Raw genomic sequence first — 15807 nt, 5'->3', positions numbered from 1 at the left:
CGGACGGGTGTATACAATCGAGCGCACAGCCACGCAATCTACATAGACAAACATTGGCAGTAGAATGGCCCTTACTGAAGAGTTCAGTGACTTTCAACGTGTCATCGTCATAGGATGCCACCTTCCAACAAGTCAGTTTACCAAATTTCTGCCCTGCTAGAGCTGCCCCGGTCAACTGCTTAGCGCTGTTATTGAGAATTGGAAACGTCTAGGAGCAACAACGTCTAGGAGCTCAGCCGCGAAGTGGAAAGCCACACAAGTTCACAAGGGGGACCTGATCCTAGATCCTTGTAGAATTGGAATGCCGACTGCGAGCCTGGCCTAACATCAGCCTGACCTCACTAATACTCTTGTGGCTGAATGGAAGCAAGTCCCTGCAGCAATGTTCCAACATCTAGTGGAAAGCCTTCCCAGAAGAGTGGAGGCTGTTATAGCAGCATTGTTCCAATATCTAGTGGAAAGCCTTCCCAGAAGAGTGGAGGCTGTTATAGCAGCATTGTTCCAATATCTAGTGGAAAGCCTTCCCAGAAGAGTGGAGGTTGTTATAGCAGCAATGTTCCAACATCTAGTGGAAAGCCTTCCCAGAAGAGTGGAGGCTGTTATAGCAGCATTGTTGCAACATCTAGTGGAAAGCCTTCCCAGAAGAGTGGAGGCTGTTATAGCAGCAAAGGGGGATGTTGGACAAGCAGGTTTTCACATACTTTTGGTCATGTAGTTTACCAGTGGGCTATTAAAGGAGAGACCTCCATCTTGTGGCAACACTGTGAAGCACATCGAAGACATTGTAAAACATTTTACTGTCATATTTTTAGGACTCATCGGGCCAGTAACTGATAAACCGATTCATGCATCTTTGCCATCAACCAGAAATACTTTATTGTATGAAATCACATTATAAACGTTATAAATGTATGTCAACTCCATTATGCATGTCATTTATAAATAAATCATATTGTGACAACAGAAAGCGTTTTTCTCCGTATATGATTTTGGGCAATTTAAACCTTATGTGATGGATGGCTTTGTTCAAATAGAGAAAACGAATTAGAATGTTAAACAAGTCCATTGCTCTTGATAACACAGCATTAGGCATTCCTCACTCTACCCACTATCATTATTCTACTTTCCATCCAGTCTTTGTCACTTTTTTAAATCTAATTTTAGAAATGTATCACATTTCACCATTTAGAGGGAGACGAGTTTCTCTGTGATTAAAACCTATGAGGGTTATTGCACTATAGACAATTGATGGATCCCCTCTCTGCCTTGAGCAATATAATACAGTCTATACCTTTACAGAAAATGTATCCATAGAAGAAATTTGAGATCAGACTTTTAGAGCAAATTCACTTATATTTTATTGAATTTATGAATTTGTATTTATTTATTTTATTCTCAACAGCAAGAAACTTACAATCATTAGATTCCAAGAGGAAAGGTTTCTCACATGATAGAACCCTGGAGAAAGGATTCCCACATGATAGAACCCTGGAGAAAGGATTCCCACATGATAGAACCCTGGAGAAAGGATTCCCACATGATAGAACCCTGGAGAAAGGATTCCCACATGATAGAACCCCGGAGAAAGGATTCCCACATGATAGAACCCTGGAGAAAGGATTCCCACATGATAGAACCCTGGAGAAAGGATTCCCACATGATAGAACCCCGGAGAAAGGATTCCCACATGATAGAACCCCGGAGAAAGGATTCCCACATGATAGAACCCTGGAGAAAGGATTCCCACATGATAGAACCCTGGAGAAAGGATTCCCACATGATAGAACCCTGGAGAAAGGATTCCCACATGATAGAACCCAGGAGAAAGGATTCCCACATGATAGAACCCCGGAGAAAGGATTCCCACATGATAGAACCCCGGAGAAAGGATTCCCACATGATAGAACCCTGGAGAAAGGATTCCCACATGATAGAACCCCGGAGAAAGGATTCCCACATGATAGAACCCTGGAGAAAGGATTCCCACATGATAGAACCCTGGAGAAAGGATTCCCACATGATAGAACCCCGGAGAAAGGATTCCCACATGATAGAACCCCGGAGAAAGGATTCCCACATGATAGAACCCTGGAGAAAGGATTCCCACATGATAGAACCCTGGAGAAAGGATTCCCACATGATAGAACCCTGGAGAAAGGATTCCCACATGATAGAACCCAGGAGAAAGGATTCCCACATGATAGAACCCCGGAGAAAGGATTCCCACATGATAGAACCCCGGAGAAAGGATTCCCACATGATAGAACCCTGGAGAAAGGATTCCCACATGATAGAACCCTGGAGAAAGGATTCCCACATGATAGAACCCCGGAGAAAGGATTCCCACATGATAGAACCCCGGAGAAAGGATTCCCACATGATAGAACCCCGGAGAAAGGATTCCCACATGATAGAACCCTGGAGAAAGGATTCCCACATGATAGAACCCCGGAGAAAGGATTCCCACATGATAGAACCCCGGAGAAAGGATTCCCACATGATAGCCATTCCCAGTTATCACAGTGCTTCTTCATCAATACCTCAACGTTGTTAAGACCAGCTTTATAAAACGGGAGACCAAAAAAAATTCCCTGGCCAACCAATCATGCAACTTCATTCTTATGAATAATGTTAACTCAATATTGATTAATTTTTTTATGGAAAATAGATTATGGCTTTAGATTGTGGCTTTAGATGACCACTTACATGGCACGTGCTTTGCAGAGGAGGTGCACATCTGGCTACCAGGCACAAATCCTATCAGGGAGCTACAAGCTGAGAAAACGTACAGTTCAGATTGCATCATGTTATAACATCAGGCATGTGCTTGTGACAGATGAAAAGTCACATCACGGTTTGGACTAAGCCTTATGAGTAACACAGGAATGGAGAACTGTTTACAGGTTCCTCATAGTTTACCTGGTAAACTACTTTCATATTTTTCTCCATTTCATCAACCAGAAGCAGAGTTTCTATACAGAAAGAAACGAACTGACACATACTGTGTTTGTGTTATACGTAAGGTATTTACGGCAGGTGTTATAACTCTTGAAGCGAGTATATTCTTAGGAATCATTTCAATAAACCACTGTTTTGTCTTGTGTTTTTCTTTCTTATTTTAGTCCATTAAGTTGATATTATACTGCGTACTGTAATGCTGTGCAACACATCGACTTATTCAATATTATTCTGTCGTGAACTAGTTCTCTTTAAAGGTATATGTTATTTCCTTAAACATGCGTTCCTCTCCTGGCTAAAACAGGACTTGTTTTAATTGGTTGGGCCTGGAATGGCGTGGCCATGACAACGGACAAACCCAGTCAGGCCCGTTTTCTCCAGAGGCTAGTGCACAGCACCACCTGAAGGTTTCCTGGCGAACTGCAAGACGCTGACAACAAAAGAAAGAAGAGCCACACGTTGGTGTTTCTGAAAGGACTTACAGAGCGAGAACAGTTTCATCCTTTCATTCTTTTTTAAAATTATCCTAACAAAGTTTCATGTAGTTATAGATCTTTTTTTATTCAAAATAACATCTGAATATTATACATAATTCTCTCTCTTTTTTTGGGACTATGTACAGAAGTGCAAAGAAAGTACAACCTAGGTTTCTCCTCGTTTGTTAGTGGCTAAGTGAATAGATCAGTGTACGTACTCCATGTTCGACCCGCCTCCGACCCCTGACCTCGACTACAATGCCCCCCCCCCCCCTAAGAGTGATCAAATAGGCAGCTGGGTTTTTCAACACGGCCTGACATCCAGGGGACATTTTAAATATTCAAACAATAGTTACTATTTAAATAAATGAACAAGATTTCTTAGTAATATTTTTCCCATGTAAGAGTGACTAGTGAGTGTACGACCCAGACGATTATTACAATAGTGTTCTGTGGTTTCCATGGTTACCACAGCAGGCCTCATTTATCTACTTAGTTCCTCAATGTCAGATACCCATATCAAATATATTTGTTCGAAAAACTCAAACAGACAAGATTTTAACAGAATTCTTACAGATCACAGAAAAGAAAAAACATGTTTTGTTTTTGTTTTACAATCATAACACTAACAGTACATTTTTTAAATCAATGTTACATGAAATTTCAGAAAACTAAATATGGTATGAAGAACACACAAAAAAAAACACACACATTTACTTAATTTTCAGCATCCTACATAAGTTACTGGTGAAAATCTAGCGAGACAAAACACCTTTAACAAAAATCTCAAAAATGTAATCCGTGCACTAAAACAAAACGAAATAACACATTCCTCTTCTTCACCGACGTATTTAATCAACAACAATATACCATGTTTTCAGTGAAGGAAAGACACAAGCAACAATCGTGTACACGCTGTGTGGTGACAAAACGTGTACACGCTGTGTGGTGACAAAACGTATACACGCTGTGTGGTGACAAAACGTATACACGCTGTGTGGTGACAAAACATATACACGCTGTGTGGTGACAAAACGTGTACACGCTGTGTGGTCACAAAACGTATACACCCCGTGTGGTGACAAAACGTGTACACGCTGTGTGGTGACAAAACGTGTACACGCTGTGTGGTGACAAAACGTATACACCCTGTGTGGTGACAAAACGTGTACATGCTGTGTGGTGACAAAACATATACACGCTGTGTGGTGACAAAACGTGTACACGCTGTGTGGTGACAAAACGTGTACACGCTGTGTGGTGACAAAACAGCAAGGGTTAGGAGAAGAGGACGATTTGAAATGGCATGTCGCATTGTTGCCGAACTAGTGGTGTTTTCTAAGGCTTTGGATGAGTAATACAATCAGGGTCAAACTCTTGCCAACTCTTTTATATCATACCATCAATCAACATGCTCCAACAAACACCCACAATGCAGCAGGTTTTAGAAAACAGCTCTACACTCCCCCATTGCTTCCATACAGAGAGAGAGAGAGAGAAAAAAAACAAGAGAAAAAAACAACCTTTGTCTATAACTATCCAAAATTCTACCTTCTACCTCACAGTTAATGACACGTAATGTGTTTTTCACAAGTTCTCTTATGTCATAGACCATATTCCAACGCACTTAACATGATTTGTGGTTGTTGTTGATGTTGTTGTTGTTGTTGAATGAATTGTAATGAATTATAAACACCGCCACATTGAAACTGACATAACAACTCAACCATAAGCCACCCTCAGTGGTGTAAAGTTCTTAAGTAAAAAAACACATGAAAGTACTACTTCATTTTTTTTTGGGGGGGGGGGGGTATCTGTACTTTACTTTACTATTTATAATTTTGACAACTTGTACTATTACTCCACGACATTCCTAAAGAAAATATTGTACTTTTGCTCCTTATATTTTCCCTGAAAAAAAAAACGAAAGTACTCGTTCCATTTTGAATTCTTAGCGGGACAGGAAAATAGTCAAATTCACACACTTGTCAAGAGAACATGTGGACATACCTACTGCGTCCTGCCTGGCGGATGACTAAACACGAATGCGTATTTTGGAAATAATGTCTGAGTGTTGGAGTGTGCCCCTTGTTATCCATTAATTATGAAAACCAAAAAAAATGGTGCCGTCTGCTTTGCTTAAACATAAGGAAATTTTTTTATATTTATGGTTTTACTTAGATTTTTGATACGTAAGTATATTTTAACAATTACATTTTCTTTTTATACTTAAGTATATTTAAAACCAAATACTTTTAGACTTTTACTCAAGTTGTATTTTACTGGGTGACTTTCATTTTTACTTCAATAACTTTCTATTAAGGTATCTATACTTTTACTCAAGTATGACAATTGGGTACTTTTTCCACCACTTGCCACGCTGCAACTCTTTGAAACTTCTCACTCCTTTCAGTGATTTGGTTTATCATGCAACTTTCAACAGTTCCTCATTCTATCATTCCTTTTCTAGAGTATTGACCCTTTTTCCATCACTAGTGAGATAGACTATACCCAGAGAGGCCCGGGTCCTAACAGAACTAACTAGAGTCTATAGACTATACCCAGAGAGGACCGGGTCCTAACAGAACCAACTAGAGTCTATAGACTATACCCAGAGAGGACCGGGTCCTAACAGAACCAACTAGAGTCTATAGACTATACCCAGAGAGGACCGGGTCCTAACAGAACCAACTAGAGTCTATAGACTATACCCAGAGAGGACCGGGTCCTAACAGAACCAACTAGAGTCTATAGACTATACCCAGAGAGGACCGGGTCCTAACAGAACCAACTAGAGTCTATAGACTATACCCAGAGAGGACCGGGTCCTAACAGAACCAACTAGAGTCTATAGACTATACCCAGAGAGGACCGGGTCCTAACAGAACCAACTAGAGTCTATAGACTATACCCAGAGAGGACCGGGTCCTAACAGAACCAACTAGAGTCTATAGACTATACCCAGAGAGGACCGGGTCCTAACAGAACCAACTAGAGTCTATAGACTATACCCAGAGAGGACCGGGTCCTAACAGAACCAACTAGAGTCTATAGACTATACCCAGAGAGGACCGGGTCCTAACAGAACCAACTAGAGTCTATAGACTATACCCAGAGAGGACCGGGTCCTAACAGAACCAACTAGAGTCTATAGACTATACCCAGAGAGGACCGGGTCCTAACAGAACCAAGACCCCTTCTCTGTCTGACTCACACCATGGAATACGTTCAAGGCAAGTCAAAAGAAGACCAACAGAAGGACAGAGGTAAATCAAACAACCTAAGGTCGGTAACTGCGTACCCAAGAGGCGAAGATCATGAATGGGTCATCTGTTAATGACAACAAACTTCAGACAAACATTCTAGGAACCTAGGACACTAGAGACTTTGAAGGTGTCACCCATGTTAACACTGTGACACGGCTCTAATGACATCATAATGCTCCATGTTTAAAGGGGGGGCGGGGTTTACATACATACAGTCTATGATTCTTTACATAGGGTTTGCAGCAGATCTAGTAAATCTGGAATGTGATTAAAAACACAAAACATTCAGCTGTCATTTTGCCACCATACCGACAAACCCATTTCAACCAAGTTTGCCTTGTAAGGACCAAGTCATCTACAAACAAGTCCTGCACAATTCATTCAGTCCAATATGTCTATTAGGTATTTTTACTGTTCACTGTGCAAACCATGAAAATGATATGAATTAAAGAAACCCAACTGACAACAACACATAAGAGAATCTTGGTCTGCTGACAAACTAGTGGGCGTGACTATCACCTCGTGGTGACATTGAAAGTGTATCCTGTGTTTTAAATGGATGATGCCTCCACAGACATAAAGGCATGGCTGATAACATTCTGTAGATGGCAATAGTTCTTCTCCGTACGAGGCCCACCAGTGTTGTTGTTGTGTGTGTGTGTGTGTGTGTGTGTGTGTGTGTGTGTGTGTGTGTGTGTGTGTGTGTGTGTGTGTGTGTGTGTGTGTGTGTGTGTGTGTGTGTGTGTGTGTGTGTGTGTGTGTGTGTGTGTGTGTGTGGAATGCACATGTTCACCACCTTTATGATCAACTGAACCCTCCTAGAGCAACATGCCAGTCAGTACCACTATAGTTTACAGGTGGTTGGATGTTACAGGCTCTAGAAATAATCTTCTACAGATTTCTACGTTTACAGGCATGAAGAGTGGGGAGCTGTGGGACACCAGCACACTGCAGTTTCATCTGCGGGAGAACAATGAATAGATCAGAAGAGAATCGTAAAAAATAATGAATTTACAGAATAATTTGAAGAACGTAGAGTCAAAAGAGATTTGCATAGACATACTGCACATTTGTATGAAAATTAGTCTTACTGTTCTGCTTGAGATTTCTAGATCTGAGTCACATACTTGTGCCTAGCAAGATGATCTGTGGATATTAATGGAATCTGAGGAAGAACATGAGAGATAGAGAGAAAACATCTTTTACAACACAACACTCTCAACGGGATATTTTCATTTGACTTTGCCTCACTTACAGACTGTGCTAAATACACACAGTGATGGAAAAAGTACTAAATTCTCATACTAGAGTAAAAGTAAAGATACCTTAATAGAAAATGACTCAAGTAATAAGTGAAAGTCACCCAGTATTAAATACCACTTCAGTAAAAGTCTATAAGTATTCGGTTCTAAAAACAGTTAACTCTTAAGGGTCCGTCCCTTTTTTTCAATTGTCGGCTAAAATGACATACCCAAATCTAACTGCCTGTAACTCACGTCCTGATGCAAGGATATGCATATTATTGGTACCATTTGAAAGGAAACACTTTGAAGTTGTGAAAGGAATGTAGGAGAATGTAACACAATCGATCTGGTAAAAGATAATACAAAGAAAAAAAACAACCGTTCTTTCGTATTTTGTTTTTGTACCATAAATCTGTGAAATGAAAGAGAAAGGCCATCATGTATTATTCCAGCTCGGGTGAAATTTAGATTTTGGCCACTAGAGGGCATACGTTTATGTGCAACGTTTTAGACTGATCCAATGAACCATTGCATTTCTGTTCAAAATGTTGTATCAAGACTGCCCAAATGTGCCACATTTTTTAAATAATAACTTTTCACGTTCAAATTGTGCCCTCTCCTCAAACAATAGCATGGTATTATCTTACTGTAATAGTTACTGTCGTTCTGCCCCTGAACAGGCAGTTAACCCACTGTTCCCAGGCCGTCATTGAAAATAAGAATGTGTTCTTAACTGACTTGCCTGGTTAAATAAAGGTAAAATAAAATAAACTGTAAATTGGACAGTGCAGTTAGATTAACAAGAATGTAATATTTCTGCCAATATCAGATATGTCTATGTCCTGGGAGATGTTCTTCTTACTTACAACCTCATGCTAATCACATTAGCCTACGGTAGCTCAACCTCATGCTAATCACATTAGCCTACGGTAGCTCAACCTCATGCTAATCGCATTAGCCTATGTTAGCTCAACCGTCCCATGGAAGGGACACCGATCCCGATTAAAAATCTAAAGTAAATGTAGTTTATAAAATATACTTAAGTATCAAAAGTCAAATTAAAAGTACACATAATTTAAAATTCATTACGTTAAGCAAACCAAATGGCACATTTTTTTTTATTTACGGATACTCAGGGTCACACTCCAACACTCAGACATCATTTAAACACAAAGCATTTGTGTTTAGTGAATCTGCCAGATAAGAGACAGTAGGGAGGACCAGGTATGTTCTCTTGATAAGTGTGTGAATTGGACCATTTTCTGTCCTGCTAAGCATTCAAAATGTAACGAGAACTTTTGGTTGTCAGAGAAAATGTATGGAGTAAAAAGTACAATATTTTCTTTAGGAATGCAGTGAAGTAAAAGTAAAAGTTGTCAAAAACATAAATAGTAAGGTAAAGTACGGATACCCCCCAAAAATACTTATGTAGTACTTTAAAGTCTTTTTACTTAAGTACTTTACACCGCTGAATACACAATCAATCGTATTTAAACGAACGGCGAATATCCATTACAAATAAAACAACACTGACCACTGAGGAGGAAACGATGTCGTCATTTTCCTGAATGTTGGTCAGTGTCTTTAAACACCTCAGGGGAATAGTTAGAGGTGGAATCAAACACCAGGCATCCATCCTCCTCTTCTGATGGTAATTCATAACCATTCAATGAGTGGTCATAAGTACCAAAAATATGGTGGATACTGCCTATAGAAGAGTACTCTCAAAACACCACACCGGAAGTGGCTTAATTCCATCACAGGAAGTGGAGCGAGAGAGAGGAAGCAGAAGAGGAGCAAACCTGATTGGCTGTTGCGTTTGCAAAGGGAACGCTTGTGGCAGAGGAAGTGGCTGCAGACACAGTGGCGGGCGTGGCACCGTGCATCATGGGTACTTTGGGGAGAGAAAAATCAGACAGGCAAATGAACTGGAGCAGGCTGTATAAGACAATGTTGTTGTCTTATACAGGTTAATTCTCTTCTAACCACTTCTAAACCTCAAAGACAAGTTTGTTGATGTCAACCGTTAGGAAATCATTTGTTTGTGTATTTCTTATTTTCTATTATTGATGTAATTTAAAACAGATTTTAAGCTGACCTTTACATAAGGTGTTAGCTAACAGGATAACTGAGGTTTGGGATGAAGGGTCAGGACAATGAGTGTGTCAGAGTGGGTTGTTACACCTATGTGGACAAATATTAGCAACGGGACATCATGCATTCATACCGCATAGGGGTGACACACAGGGAAACAGGTGAAACATGTAGCCTACAGTAAAACAACATTTCACTGCTCATAATATTCTCAACATGTGCTTCAAAATTACTCATACACTTAATTCACATTTCCAGAACTATACACGTCTCATAATTGACCCACCACCACCTCCACCATCAATAAGATGATAATACCATAACTAACCCTGTCTGCAACCCACAGTCCGTCCCAGTCCAGTCCAGTCCCAGTCTGTCAGGAAATAGAAGATTAAAAGCTCTGTATTTTTTTCTCTCCAAGCTGTGAATCTAAATGCCAATTATATGTCATATTCTACTACAAATAATTTCCCGTTAAACACAAATAATGCAAGAAAATCAATTGTTTAACTATGGAATCGCTGCAATCTATTTAGTTGACAGCAGTTTATAACAGAGCGCTACAACACTGTACCACATCTCAATTGTTCACCGCAAATTCCTATCCATCTTTTCTCTATCATCAGGCAACACCTGGCCAAGTGACAACTAAATCAGTGGTATGCATTGGTATGCATTGGTATGTATTGGTATACTTTGGTATGTATTGGTATGCATTGGTGGTATGTATTGGTATGCATTGGTATGCATTGGTATGCATTGGTATGTATTGGTATGTATTGGTATGTATTGGTATGCATTGGTATGTATTGGTATGCATTGGTATGTATTGGTATGTATTGGTATACATTGGTATGTATTGGTATGTATTGGTATGTATTGGTATACATTGGTATGTATTGGTATGTATTGGTATGTATTGGTATGTATTGGTATACATTGGTATGTATTGGTATGCATTGGTATGCATTGGTATGTATTGGTATGTATTGGTATGCATTGGTATGTATTGGTATGTATTGGTATACATTGGTATGCATTGGTATGCATTGGTATGTATTGGTATACATTGGTATGTATTGGTATGTATTGTTATGTATTGGTATGTATTGGTATGTATTGGTATACATTGGTATGTATTGGTATGTATTGGTATACATTGGTATGTATTGGTATGTATTGGTATACATTGGTATGTATTGGTATGTATTGGTATACATTGGTATGTATTGGTATGTATTGGTATGTATTGGTAGGTGTTGGTATGCATTGGTATGTATTGGTATGTATTGGTATGTATTGGTAGGTGTTGGTATGTATTGGTATGTATTGGTATGTATTGGTAGGTGTTGGTATGCATTGGTATGTATTGGTATGTATTGGTATGTATTGGTAGGTGTTGGTATGTATTGGTATGTATTGGTATGTATTGGTAGGTGTTGGTATACATTGGTATGTATTGGTATGTATTGGTATACATTGGTATGTATTGGTACGTATTGGTATACATTGGTATGTATTGGTATGTATTGGTATGTATTGGTAGGTGTTGGTATGCATTGGTATGTATTGGTATGTATTGGTAGGTGTTGGTATGCATTGGTATGTATTGGTATGTATTGGTATGTATTGGTATGCATTGGTATGCATTGGTATGTATTGGTATGTATTGGTATGCATTGGTATGTATTGGTATGTATTGGTATGTATTGGTATGTATTGGTATGTATTGGTAGGTGTTGGTATGTATTGGTAGGTGTTGGTATGTGTTGGTATGTATTGGTATGTATTGGTATGCATTGGTATGCATTGGTATATATTGGTATGTATTGGTATGTATTGGTATGTATTGGTATGTATTGGTAGGTGTTGGTATGTATTGGTAGGTGTTGGTATGTATTGGTAGGTGTTGGTATGTATTGGTAGGTGTTGGTATGTATTGGGAGGTGTTGGTATGTATTGGTAGGTGTTGGTATGTATTGGTAGGTGTTGGTATGTATTGGTAGGTGTTGGTATGTATTGGGAGGTGTTGATATGTATTGGTATGTATTGGTATGTATTGGTAGGTGTTGGTATGTATTGGTAGGTGTTGGTATGTATTGGTAGGTGTTGGTATGTATTGGTAGGTGTTGGTATGTATTGGTAGGTGTTGGTATGTATTGGGAGGTGTTGGTATGTATTGGTATGTATTGGTATGTATTGGTAGGTGTTGGTATGTATTGGTAGGTGTTGGTATGTATTGGTAGGTGTTGGTATGTATTGGTAGGTGTTGGTATGTATTGGTAGGTGTTGGTATGTATTGGTATGTATTGGTATGTATTGGGAGGTGTTGGTATGTATTGGTATGTATTGGTATGTATTGGTAGGTGTTGGTATGTATTGGTAGGTGTTGGTATGTATTGGTAGGTGTTGGTATGCATTGGTATGTATTGGTATGTATTGGTAGGTGTTGGTATGCATTGGTATTTATTTATTTATTTATTTATTTTACCTTTATTTAACCAGGTAGGCAAGTTGAGAACAAGTTCTCATTTACAATTGCGACCTGGCCAAGATAAAGCAAAGCAGTTCGACAGATAAAACGACACAGAGTTACACATGGAGTAAAAACAAACATACAGTCAATAATGCAGTATAAACAAGTCTATATACAATGTGAGCAAATGAGGTGAGAAGGGAGGTAAAGGCAAAAAAAGGCCATGATGGCAAAGTAAATACAATATAGCAAGTAAAATACTGGAATGGTAGTTTTGCAATGGAAGAATGTGCAAAGTAGAAATAAAAAAATAATGGGGTGCAAAGGAGCAAAATAAATAAATAAATAAAAATTAAATACAGTTGGGAAAGAGGTAGTTGTTTGGGCTAAATTTTAGGTGGGCTATGTACAGGTGCAGTAATCTGTGAGCTGCTCTGACAGTTGGTGCTTAAAGCTAGTGAGGGAGATAAGTGTTTCCAGTTTCAGAGATTTTTGTAGTTCGTTCCAGTCATTGGCAGCAGAGAACTGGAAGGAGAGGCGGCCAAAGAAAGAATTGGTCTTGGGGGTGACTAGAGAGATATACCTGCTGGAGCGTGTGCTACAGGTGGGAGATGCTATGGTGACCAGCGAGCTGAGATAAGGGGGGACTTTACCTAGCAGGGTCTTGTAGATGACATGGAGCCAGTGGGTTTGGCGACGAGTATGAAGCGAGGGCCAGCCAACGAGAGCGTACAGGTCGCAATGGTGGGTAGTATATGGGGCTTTGGTGATAAAACGGATTGCACTGTGATAGACTGCATCCAATTTGTTGAGTAGGGTATTGGAGGCTATTTTGTAAATGACATCGCCAAAGTCGAGGATTGGTAGGATGGTCAGTTTTACAAGGGTATGTTTGGCAGCATGAGTGAAGGATGCTTTGTTGCGAAATAGGAAGCCAATTCTAGATTTAACTTTGGATTGGAGATGTTTGATATGGGTCTGGAAGGAGAGTTTACAGTCTAACCAGACACCTAAGTATTTGTAGTTGTCCACGTATTCTAAGTCAGAGCCGTCCAGAGTAGTGATGTTGGACAGGCGGGTAGGTGCAGGTAGCGATCGGTTGAAGAGCATGCATTTAGTTTTACTTGTATTTAAGAGCAATTGGAGGCCACGGAAGGAGAGTTGTATGGCATTGAAGCTTGCCTGGAGGGTTGTTAACACAGTGTCCAAAGAAGGGCCGGAAGTATACAGAATGGTGTCGTCTGCGTAGAGGTGGATCAGGGACTCACCAGCAGCAAGAGCGACCTCATTGATGTATACAGAGAAGAGAGTCGGTCCAAGAATTGAACCCTGTGGCACCCCCATAGAGACTGCCAGAGGTCCGGACAGCAGACCCTCCGACTTGACACACTGAACTCTATCAGAGAAGTAGTTGGTGAACCAGGCGAGGCAATCATTTGAGAAACCAAGGCTGTCGAGTCTGCCGATGAGGATATGGTGATTGACAGAGTCGAAAGCCTTGGCCAGATCAATGAATACGGCTGCACAGTAATGTTTCTTATCGATGGCGGTTAAGATATCGTTTAGGACCTTGAGCGTGGCTGAGGTGCACCCATGACCAGCTCTGAAACCAGATTGCATAGCAGAGAAGGTATGGTGAGATTCGAAATGGTCGGTAATCTGTTTGTTGACTTGGCTTTCGAAGACCTTAGAAAGGCACGGTAGGATAGATATAGGTCTGTAGCAGTTTGGGTCAAGAGTGTCCCCCCCTTTGAAGAGGGGGATGACCGCAGCTGCTTTCCAATCTTTGGGAATCTCAGACGACACGAAAGAGAGGTTGAACAGGCTAGTAATAGGGGTGGCAACAATTTCGGCAGATAATTTTAGAAAGAAAGGGTCCAGATTGTCTAGCCCGGCTGATTTGTAGGGGTCCAGATTTTGCAGCTCTTTCAGAACATCAGCTGAATGGATTTGGGAGAAGGAGAAATGGGGAAGGCTTGGGCGAGTTGCTGTTGGGGGTGCAGTGCTGTTGTCCGGGGTAGGAGTAGCCAGGTGGAAAGCATGGCCAGCCGTAGAAAAATGCTTATTGAAATTCTCAATTATGGTGGATTTATCAGTGGTGACAGTGTTTCCTATCTTCAGTGCAGTGGGCAGCTGGGAGGAGGTGTTCTTATTCTCCATGGACTTTACAGTGTCCCAGAACTTTTTTGAGTTAGTGTTGCAGGAAGCAAATTTCTGCTTGAAAAAGCTAGCCTTGGCTTTTCTAATTGCCTGTGTATAATGATTTCTAGCTTCCCTGAACAGCTGCATATCACGGGGGCTGTTCGATGCTAATGCAGAACGCCATAGGATGTTTTTGTGTTGGTTAAGGGCAGTCAGGTCTGGGGAGAACCAAGGGCTATATCTGTTCCTGGTTCTAAATTTCTTGAATGGGGCATGTTTATTTAAGATGGTTAGGAAGGCATTTTTAAAAAATATCCAGGCATCCTCTACTGACGGGATGAGATCAATATCCTTCCAGGATACCCCGGCCAGGTCGATTAGAAAGGCCTGCTCGCAGAAGTGTTTCAGGGAGCGTTTTACAGTGATGAGTGGAGGTCGTTTGACCGCTGACCCATTACGGATGCAGGCAATGAGGCAGTGATCGCTGAGATCTTGGTTGAAGACAGCAGAGGTGTATTTAGAGGGGAAGTTGGTTAGGATGATATCTATGAGGGTGCCCGTGTTTAAGGTTTTGGGGAGGTACCTGGTAGGTTCATTGATTATTTGTGTGAGATTGAGGGCATCAAGTTTAGATTGTAGGATGGCTGGGGTGTTAAGCATGTTCCAGTTTAGGTCGCCTAGCAGCACGAACTCTGAAGATAGATGGGGGGCAATCAGTTCACATATGGTGTCCAGAGCACAGCTGGGGGCAGAGGGTGGTCTATAGCAGGCGGCAACGGTGAGAGACTTGTTTTTAGAGAGGTGGATTTTTAAAAGTAGAAGTTCAAATTGTTTGGGTACAGACCTGGATAGTAGGACAGAACTCTGCAGGCTATCTTTGCAGTAGATTGCAACACCGCCCCCTTTGGCAGTTCTATCTTGTCTGAAAATGTTGTAGTTTGGAATTAAAACTTCAGAATTTTTGGTGGTCTTCCTAAGCCAGGATTCAGACACAGCTAGAACATCCGGGTTGGCAGAGTGTGCTAAAGCAGTGAATAGAACAAACTTAGGGAGGAGGCTTCTAATGTTAACATGCATGAAACCAAGGCTATTACGGTTACAGAAGTCGTCAAAAGAGAGCGCCTGGGGAATAGGAGTGGAGCTAGGCACTG

At 40.7% G+C, this 15807-nt stretch overlaps 1 protein-coding gene across 3 annotated transcripts in view; it reads right to left on the bottom strand.

The window, feature by feature from the left end:
• Positions 1-1341: 1341 nt before the first annotated feature.
• LOC109886410 (muscleblind-like protein 1) overlaps positions 1342-15807 on the bottom strand; it is a 132469-nt gene continuing 118003 nt past the window's right edge. For 2 of the 3 annotated variants that reach the window (XM_031796213.1, XM_031796214.1), the window contains exons 7-9: positions 9747-9838; positions 7792-7865; positions 1342-7660 (exon numbers count right to left, since the gene is read on the bottom strand). In XM_031796213.1, coding sequence (XP_031652073.1) covers positions 7809-7865; positions 9747-9838 — 149 coding nt within the window. In that variant the 3' untranslated portion in view covers positions 1342-7660; positions 7792-7808. Of the gene's footprint in view, positions 7661-7791; positions 8238-9746; positions 9839-15807 lie in introns of those variants that run through there. The other variant, XM_031796212.1, reaches the window with a different exon arrangement.

Source organism: Oncorhynchus kisutch, linkage group LG18 (genome assembly GCF_002021735.2).
Source record: "Oncorhynchus kisutch isolate 150728-3 linkage group LG18, Okis_V2, whole genome shotgun sequence".
In the NCBI taxonomy this organism is placed as follows: domain Eukaryota; kingdom Metazoa; phylum Chordata; class Actinopteri; order Salmoniformes; family Salmonidae; genus Oncorhynchus; species Oncorhynchus kisutch.
Note: the sequence above shows the minus strand (reverse complement) of the source record. Positions and strands in the feature narration are given on the sequence as shown.